The 21777-nt window shown below is 52.9% G+C and overlaps 4 protein-coding genes across 4 annotated transcripts; 3 read left to right on the top strand and 1 right to left on the bottom strand.

Annotated features, from left to right (window-relative positions):
* Window positions 1-11: 11 nt before the first annotated feature.
* Window positions 12-1866, top strand: sdhaf1 (succinate dehydrogenase complex assembly factor 1). Its single transcript, XM_086032006.1, has 2 exons — window positions 12-168; window positions 886-1866. The coding sequence occupies exon 2, from the start codon at window positions 1036-1038 to the stop codon at window positions 1282-1284; it is 249 nt and encodes an 82-aa protein (XP_085888132.1). The 5' UTR covers window positions 12-168; window positions 886-1035; the 3' UTR covers window positions 1285-1866.
* Window positions 1867-4291: 2425 nt separating this feature from the next.
* Window positions 4292-6417, top strand: LOC147146735 (uncharacterized). Its single transcript, XM_086030072.1, has 3 exons — window positions 4292-4462; window positions 5262-5393; window positions 6169-6417. The coding sequence occupies exons 1-3, from the start codon at window positions 4415-4417 to the stop codon at window positions 6307-6309; spliced, it is 321 nt and encodes a 106-aa protein (XP_085886198.1). The 5' UTR covers window positions 4292-4414; the 3' UTR covers window positions 6310-6417.
* Window positions 6418-7953: 1536 nt separating this feature from the next.
* On the bottom strand, window positions 7954-15395 carry LOC147146734 (bile salt-activated lipase-like). The gene is made up of 12 exons (XM_086030064.1): window positions 11379-15395; window positions 11149-11296; window positions 10764-10883; window positions 10440-10637; window positions 10102-10232; window positions 9917-10024; window positions 9707-9830; window positions 9382-9568; window positions 8865-9068; window positions 8585-8782; window positions 8270-8377; window positions 7954-8195 (listed from the first exon to the last, which is right to left on the bottom strand). Exons 1-12 carry the CDS (start codon window positions 11478-11480, stop codon window positions 8111-8113), a joined length of 1713 nt encoding a protein of 570 aa, XP_085886190.1. The 5' UTR covers window positions 11481-15395; the 3' UTR covers window positions 7954-8110.
* LOC147146733 (hamartin-like) lies at window positions 12549-21659 on the top strand. Its single transcript, XM_086030062.1, is given in 23 exon segments — window positions 12549-13233; window positions 13703-13812; window positions 13940-14046; window positions 14179-14331; window positions 14911-15055; window positions 15429-15583; window positions 15675-15748; window positions 15856-15955; window positions 15957-15996; window positions 16060-16142; window positions 16246-16354; window positions 16420-16493; window positions 16592-16658; window positions 16919-17145; window positions 17209-17378; window positions 17884-17927; window positions 18747-18913; window positions 19547-19729; window positions 19799-19909; window positions 19977-20099; window positions 20392-20579; window positions 20710-20817; window positions 21075-21659. Coding segments are annotated over 22 exon segments (3039 nt in total). The 5' UTR covers window positions 12549-13233; window position 13703; the 3' UTR covers window positions 21577-21659.
* Window positions 21660-21777: the final 118 nt, after the last annotated feature.

Genomic DNA, 21777 nt, shown 5'->3' with positions numbered 1-21777 from the left:
CAGCATTAGAGAATTCAACACAAGCGAGATTTTATTTTGAAATACGAAATCGGAAGTACGTCTGCGCTTATCCTTTGCGCGTCTGTTGCAATGTCAAGCTCGGTGAACGGTGGGCTAGTAACGTGAAGGTTGTCTGTCCTTTCGACGACATCTCAATGACGTAAAACGGTGAGTTGAAGTCATTCAATTGCCTGACGTCGTCTTTGTCTCTTTCGGTACGTTAATTTGAGTTTTCTGGAGGCGTTTAGTGATTTTTTTCAAATATTTTGGGGGCCTGAAACCTTGGTTAAATGAACGAGTCATCGTTCACATTCAAAGTGTTCTCCTTCCCACCCGCTGATTCGTCACAATCACTTTGATGCTCACTACATTATATACGCGCATACTGATATTTTCAGTCATTACAATATACCTCGTGTTTTTTGTGACACATATTGCGTCCTGGCCGTATTATGTTTTTATATCTTGTGAACTAGAATGAGTAATGAACGTTTTCTCCTTGGCATCCTCTGATTCGTCACGGTTTAGGTCATGATTTGTTTGGCTTGTAATGCTTCAACACTTCAATGTTTATCGTAGATTATACATTTTTCCATGTAAGAGTTGCTGAATTAGCTATCCTTGATCAATTTAAGTTAAGCTACATGGGAAATTATTGCTTATTTATTGGTTAAAAATTCCTACATGTTTGTCCTAGTTTGGGAATGCCGTCATGAGACCATAAAAAAATGAAGCATTGAGTAGATTAGCAAGTGATTCTTTTCAATTTTGTCCAGGCTGCCGGTTTGCATCAAGTGATCGGTTACTAGAGTTGCTCTGTGAGTGTCCTCCCTGCATTCCAGCATCTGATGTTGTATTATATATTTTGTGCTTCCTGTCTGTCAGCCAACCAGGGCTCACCTGGATCAGGAGAGGAAGTTCCAAGTCGAAGCTTCACCGGGACTTTTGAGACGTTTCCCTCACAGCGGCACCTGTGGCCATTTGCTGATAGGGGAATGCGCGTTTAGCTTCCGGCGTCTTCCGTTGGCATCGCTGATGATGCGGCACAGCAAGCTGCAGAAGCAGGTCCTGGCGCTGTACCGACAGTTCCTGCGGGCCGGTCGGGACAAGCCGGGCTTTCTTCCCCGCATCCGAGACGAATTCCGGGAGAACGCCGGCATCAAGAAGACGGACGTGATGCACATCGAGTATTTGTACCGGCGAGCTCAGCGGCAGCTGGAGCAGCTCAAGGATGCCAACACCAAACAGCTGGGAACCTTTGCCAAAAGTAAAGAGCTCAGCTGACCGCTCGCCTTAAAGTCAAACACCGACCGAGCGACTGTCACGTGTCTTTTGATGACATAAACATTCACCCCGAGATGTCGCTTGGCTGCCAAAAACTCATTTGAATTGCACATTCGTCTGTTTTGCTGCGATACATCAGCATGTCAAAACTAGGTCCGCGCTAGGGTTATTATGTGTCTGTGCAACTTTACAGGACAGTCGGAAGTTGTAGTACAAAAACAGGAAAATGTTGAAAAGCTTTCTCCTGACTGCCCGTCTGGTCCATGTAAGAGCATGTTGTTCTCCATCCGCAACGGTGACAAGCGGTTGAAGGGACGATTTCAAAATGAAAACCAGAGACGTCGTCCTTTCTCGGATGCCAAAACATGTTCGCTTTGACAGGTGCATTTGAAACGGAAGATGTACAGAGAGGGCCTTCAACTGAAACGGGAGCCCGTCTTTTTCTTACTGGTTTTCCGGAAACACGGAATCGTCTCGAGAAATGTTTGTATCCACAAGCAAACGCCCAACAGTTTGGGAATTTCATCCTTTAAACAATGAACAACATATACAAAAAGAGGATTTCACAATACTCATATTCTAATTTGTGGGGGGGGGGGGGGGGGACGGGGGGGAATTGCCACAATGTCTTTTCATTAGAAATACGCATCATCCGCATGTCTGCACCACACTGCCCCCTGAGGGCAAAGGCGTGCACATCAGAAAGGTCGCTCATAGACAGTCAGGCGTGCCTTTGCGGGTGAAGGACGACCCGCGTCAACCGTGTGGCGGAACTTCAAGCTGAAGTGTTCAAATGTCATTTACATTTGGGTTAAAATGATTCGTGTGAGTCAAACTTAAGTTTGTGTTTCTGACCAATATTTGACATAAATAAAATGACGTTTTATTTACGACTGCTGCAAGACGTAACGCGACGTCATCCAGTGTCAGAACTTGGGTGTCTGCGAGTACTGTACTCTAATGCAAGTACTTTCACATGTCAATTACAACACTTCTACAACCATTTATTTAAACCTTTAGTCTTGTAAATACATGTAAACGTCTACATGTGCATACATCATGTAAATGCGACGTGACTCCATACAACACGTCTACAACACGTCTACAACACGTAAACACTGCAAGTTGACCGCATGTAAATACATTGTCTGCAAAGGGACACTTGATTGGGCTGAGCATCAACACTTCTAGAATAGGTCTGGATGAAAAAATGATGTCAGCACTAAAATTCATCCTCCTAAAAGAATCTGTAGTGATTTATGGGCTTTGTTGTGACGACTAAAGCCGCAAATTGGCACAAAAGTGGGCGTGTTTTTTATTTTTTGTTCTCCATCTCAGGCCGTCAACGTCATCGCACGGAGGCGTGATCCGTGTCGCTCTTGTTTTGGTTTGTCACGTTCTGTTGTCACCTAGTGTCTGAAAGTGATTGGTTGCCACTAAAATTCATTTGCACATTCCTACTCTTGTCCATTTCAAACTGTGAAAATATACAAGCGGGCGGCACCATATTTAGTTTTGATTAACATCAAATGTGAGCTATGAGGAAAAAAAACACTATCACCTCCACAAAAGCAGACATATTGTGCTGATCGTTTTGTCTATCTTTTTGTTTTTTTAATTACCTAGAATAGAATACCAGGAATGTGCATATGAATTTTTGTGACAATTGATCGTAGATTTCGGACCTTTAGCGATGCAAACGCTTTGTTATTTTCCCATTGGCAGCCAATCAGCCATGGCTGTTGGCTCCCGCTAGCTCCCGCGGCTAGTCCGGGGAGAATTCGCTTTCGATTGCTATCAGTCAAAGTTAGCAGAAGGAGATCTTCTTAGCGTCCATACATGAGGGTTGGTGTCTCGGCCGAGCGGGCGCTCGAGTAGGGGTTAGCCCCACGCCGCCACCGGTCAGCCAGTAGCCGGTGTTCTGCCAGATTCCGCTGGGCATCACCGGTGCGGCGTATAATCGCTAATAAGTGGCCGCTTCGATAAAACGGATGGAGGTATAAACTTTGAAAAGGGGCTCCGTTCCACCATCTAGGCAGCCAAGAAGCTCCGTGTCCACCCTCAGCCGCGTTTGCTACAGAGGAGGTGTCGTTGCGGCGAACGCTTTAATTCTGTCCAGCCAGAGATACAGCGGCGTCGCCGTGCGAGCGGGCCGGGCCGGGCCGTGTGCGTCAATTTCGGATAAATGCAAGCCCAGGAGGTTGACTTGTGGAAATGTCAAAGTTGGACTTGGAAATATTTTAAGAGCACCGGACTTCCAGCGAGGCCGTCCCTTCAGCCGAGTATGGCCATTTAGCGCACCTCATTTTTGGATAGGCGGCGCAGGGGTGGACCTCGGAGAAAAAGTAAGTCAAGCTAACACTTTAAATGTAATCTATAACAACCTATGAGCAATTCAGCTGACGATAAAGCTTATCGGAACGCAATGTGTTTGAGTGTCTTGGTGACCTGCACATAGCTCAGCTTCAGAAAAAAGATGAGCCGTGATCGGTCGTGACCTGAGCTCTGAGGCAGTGTGATGTCAGTCGGCAGGAGTGACAAAATGGCCGCCGCCTGAGGTGACTAAAAACGGGTGGATTTTGCTGCTTAACACATCTTTCATATGAATCATATTGCCTTGTTTCAACTAGCGGGCCTGCATAGAACATCCATCCATTATCTGCACCGCTTATCCTCACAAGGGTCGCGGGCGTGCTGGAGCCTATGCCAGCTGTCTTCGGGCAGTAGGCGACCGGGGGACACCCTGAATCGGTTGCCAGCCAATCGCAGGGCTTGCATTGAACATATTCTTGAAAAAAATATATGTTTGGGTTGACTTCCGCTTTGAAATTCGCCAAACTTAGCACGTTATCATGTGGAACGTTATTCCTGTCCAATTCGAAAGTCCAATTCGTATTGCGCTTTGAGGACGCCCCACATGAGAATCCCCATCGTGGCAGTGCGACGCTGCGGCCGCTTGGTGGCGGCAGAGGTTTATATCGCAGCCAATGAGCGCCAAGAAAAGACGACGAAGGAGAAGAAGGCGGAAAAGGAGAAAAAGTAAACAAAAAACGCCTGTGACTGTCGTGAGTCACGTTGGGCTATTGTAGGCAAAAGTGTCTCATTTGTTTTTGTCAGTTTGTCGTTGAACATGTCGACGGGCGAAGGACAAATGAGCAACTTGGATTTATTTCAGCAGGTAAGCAGGAAGTTCGCATTTGCACGGACGATGACGTCTTTCAATGCCAAGCGTCAAACATTCCCAATCACGTCACATCGGAAAGTGCCGAATGATGTTTTGCGATTTCTCGGTTCAACGTCCGAACTCGTCACTGCCCAAACCTTTTCACTTTATTTGATCTACAAGAACACGAAAATAGCACCTGATGTTTAATTGGGCTCCCTGTGTGGAGTTTGCATGTTCTCCTCTTTCCTCCCACATTGCAAAAACACGTATGCCAGGTTGATTGAACTCTCCAAATCAGGGCTCTCAAATTCAACTTATGTGGGGGCCGCATCGAAGGCCAGCCCAACCCCCCCAAAAAACGGATAACTTATTAAATGGCCCATTAATTTAAAAGTTATCTATTGAATCAAATCCGTTCTTTTTTGCTCCCTTAAAATTCAAAGAGAGGAATTACAGGCAGAACATTTGTTGCAACCATTGGGACAAGCAAAGTCACATAAACTGCAGTGTCGCATGTGTGTCTTTAAGGGGCGTGACATACTCAGTGGCCCAACTTTGGTGTCAGGGTTTGCTCCTTGCGAATGTTGTCATTTTGTCAGTGTGCCCCAGCCAATAAATGCCATAAAGTGTGACAGCGGCTGTGCTTGCTCACATGCCAGGACATCACGCCAAACAAACGGCTACACCTGCCCCCCACCCCTCGCCCCCCGCCCCCCAACCTCATTTGAGAGAGTCACATTTTGGCTAGCGTCTCATAAGTTCTAAGTGTGGTCAAGGAAGGGGTTTGTGACGGCCGGCGCCTCTCCTGCAGGTGGCGCTGCTGAAGTGGCTGAGCTCGGACAGCGCGGAGGACCGCGACCTGCTGGCGGCGGCCACCCGCGTCCGCCTCGCCGACCAGCTGCTGGGCCGCCTCACGGGACGGCCGCGGGTGGACGCCTACAAGGTAGGGCCGCCGAGGCTTCCGGCCAAAACTTGCTCAGCTACGTGACGAGGTCATTGCCCAGTTGCCGAGATCACCGATAACTCTCTCACGGGCAAGGTCAGTAAATCAAATTGAAAAACTGAAAGCTGAGCATTTGGGAAAAACAAGTTGGCCCACTGCTGCCATCCCTACTTCCAAACGTCTTTTTGTCATAAGATTACCGTTTTATCCTTGAATCATAATTCGTTGTTGTTGTTTTTTCCTCCGTGAAATCATATCTTTATTTCTCATGGTAAACCAACTTTACAAAAAATGGCTTCATGTGGACGTCTTCTCGTAGTATTATGACTTTATTCTTGTCAAAATCTCAATGTTTTGCTTTTAGCATTTTGACCTCATTACTGTAAAATGACCTCTTTTTTTGGTATTTTGACTTTATTCTCAGAAATGATGCATTGCAATATTGATACCATACCATCTGACCAAATAATATAGCTTGTAGTATTTCTGTCTTTATTCTCGGGTTTCTAATTGCGTCATGTTTCTTCTTTATCACTGTAAACTTTGGGCTGGTGTATTTCTTATCACAAATGTGTCTTTTTTTTTCCCCATGAATACTCCGTGTAATAATTTATCGATAATTTGAATTTTTTTTCTCATAAAATTAGGACCTCATTCTTGGAAAATGACAGTTTTTACAACAAGATCACAGGAATTTTTTTCTGATATTGTGCGTGCGCGTGTGTGTGTGTGGGTGTGTGTGTGTGTGGGTGTGCGTGCGCGTGTGCGTGCACAGAGGGAGTGTATCCTGAGCGTGGCTCAGTTCGTGCGTGGGAACCCGCACGCGACTCCGGCGGCGTTGAACGCTCACGTGGAGAAAAGCGTGGCGCTCTTTGCCGCGCGCGTGGCAGCTCTGGACGCCGAGCCGCTTTTCTGATTTGCTCCAAATCATCTTTTGCCGGCTCGTGTTGCTTGTCGCCGAGGTTGTTTTTGTCAAGTGCTGTGATTAGCCGATGGAAACGATCAATAAAAGGAGGAGAAACAAGACCGACTTGCGTTTTGTCTGTTGCCGACGCCACCGCTCGTGTTCACTCCGCAACCAGCCGCAACACAGGCGATGGATGGATTTGATTGATCGATTTAGCTCTTTCGTCAATTTTTTTTTTTTTTTTTTTGGCACATTAACACATTACAACATAAGTCAATGACATTGAAAAAAACAAAAATCGGCCAATTTTTGTTGACTTTCCCTAAGTTGTCAAGTCCAACAAATTGTTGTAAAACAGTCAGTCTGTCATTCATATCTTTTATTGTTGTAAGCATTAAGGGACCAAAACAGAAGCTATGTTATTCATTATATATAAAGTATCTGAAATGAATCGGCCGATTAATTGGTTATCGGAATGTTATTTTGCCAACTCCAATCTATATCGGTGTGGCCCTACCGGTATGATCCCCCGCGAGTCCAAAGACGATGTAGGCGGAACAGCAACGAAGCAGGCTTGGTTCACCTGTTTTCTGCGTCGGGTGTTGCGAAGGCGGCAGCGCGAGCCCGAGGACCACGTGGACGTCCGTGTCAGAAAATGTCCGCCTCCCCGGATGGCAGAAAACGGCGGCATTCGTCGTCTTCATTCTTTTTCCGCCAACGACGCGCGTTTTTCGGACTGGCGGAGACTCGTTGGGCATCTTCTTCCGATTGGTTCTGACTCAGTTGTCCTGTCTTTGTCCGTCATCGCCACCGCGGCGGATTTGAAACGCAAGCAGCCAGATGCGCTTCGAGCGCAGACTTTCAGCACGAATTTGAGGGTCTTTGCGTCCAAATGGGGTGACGGCCGGTCAAGGAATTGAAACCGTCGGTATACGTGGGGACCGAAAGTAATGGGACAATTGAAGAATCCAAAATCAAAGGTTGACTTTGAAAAACGTTAGGCCAAGTTTGGAAGGCATGGATGACGTCAACAGACGCTGGATCCTGCAACTGTCTTCACTTCCCAACTGCTTGTTGTCGCTTGAAGCAGTTGTTTCACTTTGACTTTTGTCCGCTCAACAAGTGAAATGGGGTCAGCTGAGTGACTTGGCCATTGCATCGCCTTCTTCATTCTAATCTGGCCTTCCTGGTGTTGAGGCTTGTGGTGAACTGTCTGTCTTCACTTTGCAGCCCAAGTCTTCTCTTGTTTGCGGTCCAAGACACAAGTACGCCAGAGTAGCTCCTGTCGAGCGTTCTCGATCTGGCACAAGGGTTTGTCCTTCACCAGGCGGGCAAAGAATTCGGGTCGTTTCTGAGTTTTGGTGTCGCCAAACGAGCTCACCGCTCACGCTCACGCTCACGCTCACGGCCGGCCTTCTTTTCAACAATGTTCCAAATGGTCGAAACCTTGTGGGGTTTTTTTGTTGTTTTTTTTCTCGGATTCTTTATTTGGGGACGTCCCAGCGGTTAAGGAGTAGCATTCATACACAGGGCAAAGGTATCCTGCACTGTCGTGCAGTATCGTAGCATCGTATCAGAGCATAGTTGAAGTTGGTGTGCGGTGGACATCCCTGAAAACTGCAGTCGCTTCTTTTACTGTGATTAGAAGAGCAGTGAGTCATTCAAGGGATTTTATTGAATTTCGTGACCAAATCAAAGTGGGATGGGGTAACATGGAGGGTTGGCTTGTAATCTCGTTAGCCACGAGCTGCACATGGCGCCTGGTGAAGCCTGATCACGTCACAGGCGAGTCGTCGCGGGTGCGTCGGCGTCACTCGCGCGGCGCTCGCCGCGCCGACGGCAGGCTGCCGTACGTCTCCGTCCAGTAGGCGACGTAGCTCCGCCTCAGGTCGTAGCTGGAGAGACGGGTAGCGTGTTAGCGGACGCTAACGCAAAGTAGACGGGAAGTGAACGGCGAGCGAACGCAGACCCGATGGACGTCTTGCTCATCTTGTGGTTGATGGTCAGGAAGGGACGATGGCTTTTGCTGAAGGCGGGCCACGGGACCGGAACCTTGCTGTCTCCTTGACTGGGATCGCTGAACACCAGGGAGACACAAAGACATGTGGACATGAAGGCACCCGCCCGGGAAGACAGAGTGGCGGACAGGAAGTCATCGGGTCGCAAAGACACCAGGAGGCGAAAACACTGGGGGGGAAAGGGAGACGTCCGGATACATGGACGGCAGGGCACCGGAAAGACGTCCCGTCAGTGGCGACACCTGTGGGGACCGCCAATACCGTACCCGGTCTTGGCGAAGTTGGTCCAGTATGCGATCATGTTTCGGGACAGGTCGCGGTGCCGCGGGAAGTAGACGAGCGGCGTTGCGAAAGGCTTTCCGAAGACGTACTGCAGGTCCTCGCTATGCTCCGCCTCCACCCAGCTGGGGAAGCCCGGGATGCGCGTCTTCATGGCAAACAGGTAGGAGAAAGTACGCCCGCCGCTGAGGGACAAAGGCCGGGCTGAGTAAAGAAGCCTCCGCTTGGGCTCAAGCGAGACCAAGTCAAAGCTGCTTTCGGTCTGACCTGCTGCGGTCGGCGTGGAGCTGGAGCGCCAGCTGGGTCGGCACCAGGAACAGGAAGTCGGTCTCGATGTCGGCCACCGTCTTCTTCACCACCGAAGGATCCGGCGCCGAGCCCCAGTGGGCGGAGTAGACGCTGAAGGCCGAGCCCACGGCCTCCGTCCCTTTCTCTTTGGTCAGGCCCACCAGGAGACCCCTCACGTCCTCCCTGACGGGGACGCCAAAGCTTTCGCTCAAAGGTCAGCCAGCCAGATGTGACGGGTGTAACATCACATGACGTCCGGCGTGGCGTGGCGTGGCGTCACTTCTGATGAGACATCCGACTTGAGAAGTGACACCACGTCACATCCGCAGTATGACAAAGGGTGTGCATTTGCCCGAACTTGGGGTGTGACTAAAGTCGGCCCGATCCCGTGTGGCGGCAGCTCTGATATTTGCTGTCATTTCGGATGCGACATTGGTGCGGCTTCACATGTGACGTCGGATGCGACGCGGTTAGCTTTGGCGGATGCGATCCTCACACGCTGGTGTTTGCCGTCTTCTGGTTGATGGAGGGCACGTCGACGCCGGCAAAGATGTGCCCGTCCATGGAGTTGACGCCGGCCATGTAGTCCACGTCGGCGGCGTTGTGAAAAAGGCGGGCCGGCTCGTCGGGCAGGAAGTCGCCGTCCACCACGGGGGCGTATTCCAGGAGGTCCATGACCACACCTGCAAAGACGGCAGAAGGACGGAGCTTGAACCCCCCCGTAGCGCGCGGGCCACGCCCATCCCCATCCCCATCCCCATCCCCATCCCCATCCCCGTCCCCGTCCCCGTCCCCGTCCCCGTCCCCGTCCCCGTCCTCACCTTTGCCCACCATTTGCAGGATGTCAATTTTTCCCGCCATGGTGAGGCCCACCGGGTCGGTCATCTTAAGACACGTCAACATCAGGCCCTCGTCGCTACGGTAGCAGCCAACCTTACGGGCGATCTGCGGCGAACAGGAAGTGCGACAGAATGATGTCAGCAAACAGGAAGTGCCACAGGATGACAGAGAGGAAACCATGCGTTCGGTACCTTCTTGGTGAGTGCCATGGGTTCCCTCTGCAAGGCCCAAGGACTCAAGGCCACGCCGCACTGAGTGATGGCCCGCCGGAACAATCCTTTGCTGTGCGGGGACAACATCTACGCGCGCGCAACGCCACGGTCTCTTATGGTCATGGTGGCTAACGTTAAATCAAATTCGGGTGTCGAGTTGCCACCTGGAAGCTGACGCTGGCGGCCCCCGCCGACTGTCCAAATATGGTGACGTTGTCCGGGTTTCCTCCGAACGCGGCGATGTTCCTTCGCACCCACGAGATGGCGGCGTGCTGGTCCCACAGCCCGTAGTTCCCTGAAGTGGGCGCACACACACACGCACGCGCGCAGGTTAGCGCCACTCGCCGGTCACCTGCCAAACGCGCAAAACCTCAAAACCAACTCGTCAAATATTTGAGATCAAGCCAAATGTTTGTCTGCCAACTTAGTAGTCGATGAAATCCAGACGCACGCGTGCATTTGCACGACGTGAACTATTTGAGGCGGCGCGGCGTCTGCGCACCTGGCATGCGAGCGTCGCCGCTGCTGAGGAAGCCCAAGGTTCCCACGCGGTAGTTGGCCGACACCACCAGCACGTTCCCGCGCTGGGCCATTTCCTTGCCGTCGTACAGCGAGTCTCCCAGGATGGCCAAGTCGTCGGACGCCCCCAGCAGGAAGGCCCCCCCGAACAGGTACACCATGACGGGCAGGTTGGACGACACTGAGGCGCGCGCACACACGAGCGACTTTCACGCGGGGGTGCTGACATGCTGTCACCGCCTGTGGGACTGCGTGTGTGTGGGGGGGTGTGCGTGGGGGTGCGCGCGAGATGCGAGTTGCCGCGTACGTTCGCGTCCCTGGGGCACAAAAATGTTGAGGTAGAGACAATCCAGGCTGCCCCGAGTTTGGGTCTGCAACAGCGTCACCTGCAGGCAGCGCTCGGCGTACTTGCTGGCCTTCAGCACCCCTGCGCACACAAACGCACGTTCCAGCACATTGGGGTCACGTTGGGACGTGCTTGCAATGCCACTCTTTGCCTTACACCACCAAAACAGGACAAATCCCAACCTATCCACCTTGGAGCGCGGACTGCTGGAAATGGAAGCAGTGCCTCACAGAATTTGAGCCCAAAAATCTGGTGGTTTATTTTTCTTTTTCATTTTTATTTTCTTTCTTCTCATCTCTACTCTTTGTTTTGACACATTCGGGCTCCGGAAAGATCCGCGACCTACCGTCCCATCCGGGATGAGCTTTGGGTTTCTCCCACAGTCCGGGGGTGTCGGCGAAGGGGATCCCCTTGAACACGTCCACGGACGTGAACAGTCCCGTGACTTTGTTGGTGCCCTGAACCTGACCGCCCTCCGTCTGCACCACACCCAGCTGCACGCACGCACGCACGCACGCACGCACACGCTGAACATGAGCTCTGAAAGGAGTCGCACCTCGCCGAGCGTTTCCCAACCTTTGCGGACGAGACCAACGAGATCGCGATGCTCATCAACGCCGCGGCCAGCGTGGCGGTCCTGGTCCTGGTCCTGGTCCTCATTTTCATCCTCATCCTCATCTCCTCACACGTCCACTTGGCGGCTGCCTTTTATAGCTGCCCGGGTAGCCTCCCCCTCAGGGTGAGGGGGGCCGACGTGGAGGAAGTTGATTTTGCGGCGGCCCCATTAGAAACCGGAACGCTTGTCAAGCAAGGGCTGAGCCAGCGTGCGAACCTTAACTTTGTCTCTCTCTTCTTTTTTTTCTTGTTTTTGTCATGTCAAATGTCTTGTTTTGTATGCGTCCCAAGCGCCAACTCGTTTTAGCCGCTCCAAGTCAGGACTCCCAAAGATGTCGAAAAGTGGGAAATCGAATATTATTGACCGTGATGTTTACTCGTGCACTGACGGCTTGTGATCCAGGCCAATGTATGAAAGTGTGCTTTTGCCTACAGTCACACCAGGCGAGCTCCTCTTGGCCCTCTTCCGTCCACCGTGTAGGAAATAAGAACGTTACAAACATTAGAAGCGCTGTTTTCATTTTTGCTAGTCTCTTTTTGGGGTAAAACGGTCGCCGGAAGAGGAGTCGGAAAAGGGGCTAGAGAAAGCAAAAACGTCGCTCGGTTGGCAATGCTTCAGACACGAGTCGCAACCTCGCTCGGAACCAACGTCCACATGCGTGCCCATCGAATAAGAGCACAACTTTCAAAATAAAAGCCGATTTAATTCCTTTTTTGACTACGTGGCCACTGGGAGAGGCGTTCAGATACTGCGGGCGGGCCCGGATGTGGTCCGCCGCCAACTAAAAAACGTTTTTTTTTCTAAACACAAAGAACCCCCACACACTGTATTTAAAACAAATCCACAAGTAGTTGGGTTGACACGTGCAGGGTCCACTGTATGTCGAGCAACAAAAGGTCACACGGTCTCCCAATTGGAGGAGTGATTGATGAGAAACATGCTGACGTACTTGCGGTTGAAGTGACATGGCACAAGGACGTGAGAACGAGCGCAGATGCTCGCGGACTCTTCATCTCTATGCGCTAACAAGCTTTGGTCAATCATTACACACGGTTCCAGTGAATGCATGTCAATATTGTTATCGCTGTCAGAGGAACAAAATACGTTGTGGAACAAAACGTACATGTCATGTTGTTTGCTTTTTGCTCCGGATCTGGACAACGACATTCTTGTAATGTTCTCATCTCTCTGAAGTTGAACGCGTTCATATTTCAGAGACAGAGACCCCGCAAGGCTTGGCCAAGACAATCCAAGTTGAAGGTTTTCCACTTGCCGACACGGTCACTCATGTTTATTTTATGCTTCAATCAAACAAGACTGGCAACTTTCGCCTTTCATACCACAAGCGACACCAGAACAGCGAGTCACGTATCAGCTAACTGGGAAATTATCGACTTGAATTATTGAATTTTTGGGTGACGTTTATCACGTCATTTCAAAAACTTCAGCTTTTCAAATAATACCAAAGGGAGACCTTAGAGGAAGGATTTAAAGTTGGTAAACGTTGAAACTCTTTTTTTTTTTTTTTTCAAATTTAAAACACTCACACACACACACACACACTAAAAATAGTAAATAAAAATGGTCATCTTAAAATGTGAAAATATTCAACTTTGAAGTAACAAGAACATTGTTTTCCAGTTCAACATTTAAAAAAAAAAAAAACTACAGTCTTCACTTTTACAAACTTTGTTCTCGTGCCCCGAACGCCTCTCCGGGCATTGATTGACAGGCGCAGGTGTCGGGTTTCCCGCGGTGGGCGGGACTTTTGGTGCTCAACATGGCGGCGTCCGGCTCTGCTCAACGCGTCTGAAGGTAAAAACTGAAAAATAAAAACTTTGAGAACTTTCAAACTTAGGTCAACGAGCTCGCATTGACGTAGTCGCGGGTCGATGGCTGAGCCCGTTGGCTCCTCGGAAGCCACGTTGACAAAGTGCCTTTGTGGTAGCGTGACAGCTGTTAGCATGTTAGCTCAGCCCGAGGCTAAAGAGCCGCCGCCGCCGCCGCTGTGCGTGTTGCGCACGTGACCGAGTAAAGGTGGCTGGCTCGTGACGTCACAATGTGGCTCAGTTGACACCGAGAATATGAATGAAGTGGATTGGTTGCCTGGTTTAATCTCTCTTTTTATGATGCATAATCAATAAGATTTGATTAACTGTGTGTACGCATGTTGCGTGTGTCCTTGTTTCTGTATGTATGTATGTATGTATGTATGTATGTATGTATGTATGTATGTATGCATGCATTTTTGTTGTTTGTGTGTGTCTTGTTGGTATGTGCGCAGGATGTCCAAGGAGCAGGTGAGCGTCGGTGAGCTCCTGCTCTCATTGGACAGTGCGGACCTGCAGGAGGCGGAGCATGGCCGAGCAGCAATCAGCCACCAGCTGAATTCAGGTGCGCTCCTTCCTCAGCGTGCCCCAGTAGCCCCGCCCCCTCGCGTGTACAAGCGTGTGCGTGTGCGCCCGTGTGTGGGTTCGTGTGGCTGTGGGCCGTGAGTGTTGACTGCAATGTGTCCTGGCAGACAGAGGAGGCGCTGTGCTCTGCAGTCTGGTGGATTTCTACTTGAACTCTTCTTCTTGTGCTTTGGCTCTGACGCTGCTCTCCTCCATCAGAGAACCTCTACACAAGGTCACACACACACACAGACATTTTCCTGCACGTTTGTGGAGTTCCCTTTTTAATATGGCATCACGAGAGAGAAAGATGAGCGGGTGTTTTAGTGTATGTGTTTTAATGTGTGCGGTGGCGTGCACCTCTCAGGCCCTGCTGGACAAACTGAATGAGGCGGTGTCAAGGCCAGCCAGCCGATTGGCCGCCGTCACTCTGCTGGGTCACATGATCAGCCGGCAACCGCCGTGGATTCATCACGTCAGCCGATCACCGCTGCTCACCTCGCTCCTTCGCTGCCTCAAGGTGAAACACGCACGCACAAAACCCCTGCGCAGGAGGCCTGTCACGACAATTACTCAAGTGTTGCTTTTGAGTGAATGTCAAGAAAACATTTTTACTTAAACGGGAAGTCAACCCAAACATCTTTTTTTCAAGAATATGTTCCCAGCGGGCCCACGAGGTGAAACCGGCCATTCTGATCAATATTGCGTTTGTGGAGTAAGATTTAATCAGCAAAATCCAGCCCTTTTTAGCGGCCATTTTGTCACTTCTGTCCACTGAAAATGACATCACAACAACTCAGGGCAATCGCGGCTGTCCTGTTTTCTGAAGCTCATCTGTGATTGGCCTTTGGATTCTGCTGCTTAACTCTTATTCCACAAACGCAAAATCTATCAGAATGCTGTGTTTCAACCGTTGGGCCTGCTGGCAACATATTCTCGGGAGAAAAAAAAGAAGTGTTTGGCTTGATTTGCACTTTTAGGCAATTGTTTTTTTCCAGGATCAATAAATGCTCACTCACGTGCGTGTTTGCACTTTGAGTTAGCTTGTGGTTGAAATCTGCGACGCAACTAAAGCTGCCCCGCCTTGCCTTGCCTTTAGAGCGACGCTGATGTGATGGTGCTGGTCCCTGGAGTGCTGGTCTTAGTGACGCTATTACCCATGATCCCCCAGGCCGCCAAGCAACACATCTACGACTTCTTTGACGTCTTTGGACGCCTGGCCTCATGGAGCCTCAAAAACCCTGGTGATGCGCGCGCGCACACAGATCAACACACACGCACACAAACCGCACACACACACACACACACACCCACACACACCATCCTTTACGAATAACCGCTGACACAAATGCACTTGTATACAGATACACATGTACGCACACTAAACACATGCAGCGCATATTGAACACGTGCATACACGCACTAGGTGGAGTTGTGCGAAGGCGCTACACGCTAATGTCGAGTTGAGCGTTCGGGCACGCGCAAAGACGCGACTCGTACCGAGGCAGCAGTTAGCACGTTAGCATGCCTTAGCTGAGCCGCCGTGTCCCCTGAGACTCATCTTTCTGTTGGATCCCCAAGCCAATTGTGGTTGTAAAAGTGCCGTGCGCCGCGCAGGCCACGCCCCCGCGTCCCACGTTGTCCACCTGCATGCCGGAGTGTACGCCTTGTTCCACCGCCTCTACGGGATGTTCCCGTGTAACTTCCTGTCCTACCTGCGCCTGCACTACAGCATGAAGGAAAACCTGGACGCCTTCCACCGCGTGGTCAAGGTACCACACGCTGTGTGTGCGTGTGTTTGTGTAGAGGTCAATGTGCGCGCGCGCGTCCAACGCTGTCGTTGTCTGTGGCCTGTGGCATCAGCCGATGTTGGATCAGGTGCGTGTTCATCCCGAGCTGGTGAGCGGCACTCAGGACTCGGAAGTGGATCCTTCCAGGTCAGTCTGACCGCCGGCCCGCCCCCCGCCCCTCAGCCCCAAGGCCGTCCTGTGGCGTGAGCCTTTTATTTTCAAACGTCGACTCCTCCCGCGTTTGTGGGCGTCAGGTGGCGTCGCTACGAGGTCCACGACATCATCATGGAGTGCTCTCGCGTCTCCCTGGACCCTCTGGAGTCCTCCTGTGACGAGCAGGCGCTAGGAGCGACCCCCCCCCCTCCCCCACCTGGACTTAAGCTGCCTCCACGGCGGTGAGCGACTTGGCCACGTCCCGTCTCGAACCTCCGGTCTCTAACTTCCTCTTGTTGAATCAGCGAGCGGCAGCCAGGACGCCACGTGGACGCACACTTCGTGCCTCTCGGGAAGCGCGCTCGACATTGACCACCTGGATGCGCAAGTATGACCGGGCGTGTGCGTGAGACACGCGGCGACCCATCCCACCCACAATTGCCGTCGGTCGCGCGCTGAGCCGGCCTGATGATGTCACGTGCGGTGTCCAGCTCGACGTCACGTGGAGCCCCTCCTCTCGATGCGGTTTGTGGACCCCGCCCCCAGAAATGGCGGCTGTAAGCCCCGCCCACCCCCTGAGTCGACACGACTCGCTTTCAGGTGACACGCGTGCGCATGTCGCATGTATGCGCGTGCTGGTCTCCATGCTTGGTGCGTGTGTCCAGGTGTGAAATATATCTCGCCGGCCCCGCCCACAGACGACAGTCCAGACGGCGTCCGGCGTGCGGATGGCTCACAGGTGACCAGAGTGCTCTTGGCGCTTGTGCTGTTTTCTTCTTGCCTTTTATTTTGAAGGAGCAGCAGGAGCAAGAGCCTCTCCTCTGTCCCTGCCCGCAGGTCAGGCAGCAGCCAATCGGGAAGGACGGGGTGGAGCCAGCGCACGACGATGTCATCACCGTTGAGGGTGAGCTCGTCTTCAGAGGCCTGAAGCCACACACACGCACTTTGATTGGCCATCAAGCTCCGCCCACGCGTGCGCTGTCATGCAAGCACGCAATCTCATATGCGCACACACACGCACGCACATAGGCACACTCTTAACACAGTGGTTGTCAACCTTTTTGAGGACCTGCCCCCCCTGCATGTTTTTGACTTGACCCGCCGCTGAAGCTCCGCCCACTGCTCATGTCACCGCTCCCCTTTGCCCTTGTGGTTTGTGTCCAGCAAACAAGGCCTGCCCAGCGCAGCCTGGCTCCTCTTCCTCCCTGCCTTCCCTCCTGCTCACCTCCACGCCCAGCCGCCACCGAACCCCGCCCATGTCTGACTTGGCCCCGCCCCCTCCCTGCTCCGGCTCACCGCGCATCGCCGCCGGCCCCGCCCCCTCCTACGACTTCCTGTTTGAGCTGGCGCTTCCCCGCGCCGCCTTTTTGTTTGTGAAGAGCAAGACGCAGGTAACCGACCCGGACCCCGTCGACGGCGGGCCGGATGACGGCGGCGCCGCTTTGCCCCCGCAGGAGGCGCAACGCAAGATGGCGGCGCGCCAGAAACGCGACACTGGCGAGGAGGACAAAGACGAGGAGGAGGAGGAGGAGGAGGAGCTGACCGCCGCGTCCCCCCTGCGTTTGTTGGACCGCCTCATCGCCCACGGACACGACACGCACGCTAGCGTTAGCGTTAGCAGGAGGTGAGCGCGCCGGCTTGTGGGTCGGCGTCGGCACGTGCGAGCGTCTGGCAGCTCCGCCGTCACGGTGGACCTTGCGCTGTGCTCAGTGCGTTAACTCATTCACTGCCATCGACCAACCTATTTGTCCTTTCACTCCCAGGACCTTATTTCGATTTTTTTTTCTCAAACGTTCGCGTAAAAGAGGGGCTGAAAATGGCTGGCAGTGAATGAGTTTGAACCTTCAAATCTTGACATGCAAATGCCGCAGTAACGCATACCGACAGACAATCTCACAATATGCTTCCCGGCCGGTCCTCGAGTTCAGATGTGACTTTCTTCCTCCACTCTCTCCACCTGAATGTTAATGTGTCTCCACGCGTTCACCACACTGCCCCAGAGAGGCCAAAGCGCGCACAGCGCCTCGCGCTGACCCAAAGTTGACAGCAGAGGGCAGTGTCGCTATCGGGACCGTCACCGACCCAGACAAGCCATTCAAAAGTCACCTTGGGTTTTTTTTTTTTTGCAGGTCTTCGTCATCCGGCAAGTCGTTGGATCGCAACCCTTGTGGAGGTAAACAACAGAGCATGAAAAGCAAAGGTACTCCAGCTAACGGACTAACTTGACACCAAACGCGGGCCGCCGCCGCCGCTTTAATTGGAACACAAAGTGTGGCTGTCTGGGCTCAGCAAACTTTTGGAGGGTCACGGCTGCGACTCGTGTGTGAAGGAAGGGCGACCAAGGGCTAAAATGACACATTTGATCAAATCGGGGCTGCGCGATCTTGGGAAAACATGCAATGCGCTTGTTGAATATCGAGAGCATTGCGATATTTCACACGTTCCTCAATAAATGACATTTTTACCACAGCGCTCAGCATATATAAGTCCAGGCCCTCTTGAAAAAATTGATGAAAGATTTTATTCATTGTATTGCATAGAAAATCTTGAAAGGAAAGGAGAACCTGTTGGGGTGTACTCATTGATGCCGGCCGGGCACTGGATCGAATGAAAGAAAGACATTTTTTTCATGCGGCAAAATAAGTGAGCTCAATGTGTTTTAAGCTATGGCATTCCCCTCGACAATGTCCAACTATTGGGTGGCGACGCACATTAAAATTTGTGTCTGACTGCTCGGATTCGGGTAAAAACCGACAATTCCGGAAGAAAACGATGGCATGTCATATGCATATTGCATGAGCCAATATCGTGATATGCATATATTTTTCCATATATTGTGCAGCCCGAGATCAAATTGCCTTTAACAATATTAGCACGGGTGTTTATTGATAATGAACCGTGTTGATGACGGTGTTATTGTTTTCCGTTTCGGTCGACTCTTTGTTAACTTTGGCGGCCGTATGTGCGGCCGTGCATGGCGCGCGCTTGTCAGGCTGCGCGCAGGCGGAGGACGCGGAGGCGCTGCGGCGAGGCCTGCAGCTGGCGCAGGCCCAGCTGCAGTACGAGCGCTTCAAACGTCAGCAGCACGCCGTCAGGAACCGACGCCTCCTACGCCGCGTGGTCAGCGCCGCCGCGCTGGAGGAGCAGAGCGTCGCCATGGTAACGTTTGTGCACCCCCGACACGTTCGCCAGCGCGTTCAAGGGATCGAAAGAAATGTTCCATTTTCCGAGTGAAATTGCAATTCACTTTGTTTCTCTAGGTGTAAAAACAAACTTTTTTTTTTTCCAAAAATATGTTCTATGCTGGCCCACTAGTTGAAACGAGGCCTTCCGATGTAATATTGCCTCTTTGAAATATGAGCGAAACGGCAAAATCCGCCTGCTTTCAGCCATCGAGGGGGCGGCCGTTTTGTGGCTTGCCGTCGACCGCAAATGACATCGCGGTTGCTCAGGTGAGGACCAATCACGGCTCAACCGCGTTCTCCGGCAGAGCTGTGATTGGCCGTTACCCGAGCATCTGCGATGTCGTATTCGGTTGACGGAAGTGTCAAAATGGCCGCCCCCAGAGATGGACAAAATGTTGCTGCTCAACTCCTCCTCCTCCTCCACAAAGGCAATCATTCATCAGACTGGCGTAGTAGTCGAATGGCCACCAGAGGGCTCCGCTAGTATCGGCGGCTGCTATCTAGTACCGGCTACGTTGAAATAAGGCCGGTGCGGGATCGATACGGATCCCCGGCGTCGGCGCTCGCCCATCCCGACTTAATGGCCGCGCGCGCCTGTGCTTGGCAGCGCGCTCAGCTGGCGGTGCAGGACGAGGAGACCAGGGCGCTGACGAGCAGCCTGGAGGCCGAGCGGCAGCGCTCGGCTCAACTGCAGCGGGACGCGCGCGCGCACGGCCAGCAGCTGCAGGCGCACGTGCAGCAACTGCTGCGGCAGCAGCGGGAGCGCCACGCGGAACAACTGGCGCTGCAGGTAACGCACACACGCCAATGAGCGAGCGAGCGAGCGAGCGAGCGAGCGACCTCCGATCGGCCGTTCCAGAGCGAGCTTCAGGAGTGTCGGAGCAGAATGAGGGATCTGGAGGCGGAGCTCCAGAAGGCCAATCACAAGGCTTCGGACGCCGAGCGCCAGTTGAGCCAGCTGTCGCTCAAGGTGAGTGGGGGAGGGTCGGCCGTCAAACGCCGGCCACCGTGACGGCGCCGACTTGGTCTCGTTTCAGTTGAGCAGCAGCGACAAGTTGCGCCAGCACGTCTTCCTGCTCGACCAACACTTGATTGTGCTCACCGAAACCAACAAAAGCCTCCGGCGCCGACTGGACGCGCAGGAGCCGCGCAGCGGCGCCGTCAGTACACGCACGCACGCACGCACGCGCACAAATGGGCTCTGTCTCCATCAACAAGCACGCACGCACGCACGCACACAAATGGGCTCTGTCTCCATCAACAAACAACGTGTGAACGGATTGTCACAAAGCAACACACGCGCACAAAGTCACGCTAACCTTGCGTGCATGACCATCTCTCACACGCCAACTGTGGTCTTCCTTTTTTCCTTACACACACGCACGTATGGCTTTCTCTCACACAACATTTGCGGTCAGCGTAGCGAGGTGTGGACGCACTTTTGTTCCGCAGGAGGCGTCCATGCTGGGCGGCATCGCCCGCCGAGAGTTCCGGCGCGCCAAGGAGGCGGAGCAAGAGCACAGGCAGAAGCTGGATGCGGCCAATCACAGAGCGGCCGAGCTGGACAAGCAACTGGCCCACAAGGAGGCGCTCGTAGAGCAACACAAGCGCATGCTGGACGACCACAAGAGGCGCAGCAGGTCTGTGACTGCGGGGCGGGGCGGGGCGGGGCGGGGCTCGCACGCGCTCTCTCACGTGCGCACTCTTGCTCGCTCGCTCGCTCGCTCGCTCTCTCACTCACACAAACTTTTCACACCGTCTGTGTGTCAGGGGTGAGCTGTCGGCCTGCGAGGCCCAATGCGCGGCGCTCCGGAAGACGGTGCAGACGCTGCAGAGCGAGATGCTTCACCTCTACAGCGCCGTGGACGCGCTCGCCAGGTCGCGTACGCGCGCACGCACGCACGCACGCACACACCTTCGAGTGATGATGTCATCACACTAGCGTGTCTGTCGTCTTTGAGTGATGTCATCGTGCTACTCGCGCGACGTCACAGGAAGTGAAGCGTTCATCAAGTCAGAGCACGGTGGCGTCCTCATGATGTCATCGCGTGACGTGAAGGACGCCGCGCGAGGGCGTCACGTGACATCACAGCGGGTGGCGCCATCGCGTGATGTCATCATCTTTTCTCCCGCAGGCCCGCCGCCGCCGTCGAAGAGCGCGATCTCCGGCCGTCTTCTTCCTGCGCCGTGGGCGTGGTGAACGGCGACGGCGCGTCCCGCCTTTCCACTTCTCCCCTCCTCTTCCCCGCCGCCGCCGCCGCCGCCTCCTCCTCATCGTCGTCGCCCATCGAGTCCCCGCTGGCCATTGGCTCCTTCCTGGAGCAGAGGGCGTGGGAGCTCTTCAGGCCGCCCAATCACAGTCCAGAGGAGGCGGAGCGGCAGGAGAACGAGGATGACCCCGAAGATGATGAAGATGAAGATGATGATGATGATGATGAAGAAGAGCTGAGGGAAGATGAGCAGGTCCGGACAGGAAGTCCGGTCGAGGAGAGCGCCCTCCCGACAGGAAGTCCCCAGACGGGGGCCTGCCTGATGGCGCCGCCCTTGGGCGACGCCCCCGACCTTTCGCTGGCCGTCCGGCAAAGACGGCGCGAGCTGAGCATCATGGACTACGACGACGTGACGCCGCAGATGTGACCGTGGCCGTTTTGCTTTTTGACTACGTCAACACAAGATAATAAAGGAGGAAGGCCAACTTTTGGCCTTTTATTGATGACCGAGCTGCTTTCATTCCTTGCGCTATACGTCATTCATGATTTGACACGCTCACATTTTGATGGCCGTGCAGGCGTGTCATCGCGTGTGCATGACTATGCGTTTGTGTTTGTGCTCGTGCGT

The sequence above is a fragment of the Filicampus tigris genome, chromosome 5 (assembly GCF_054856515.1).
Source record: "Filicampus tigris isolate MCC_2025a chromosome 5, RoL_Ftig_1.0, whole genome shotgun sequence".
Taxonomy (NCBI): Eukaryota; Metazoa; Chordata; class Actinopteri; order Syngnathiformes; family Syngnathidae; genus Filicampus; species Filicampus tigris.
This window is presented reverse-complemented; position numbering and strand designations above follow the sequence as displayed.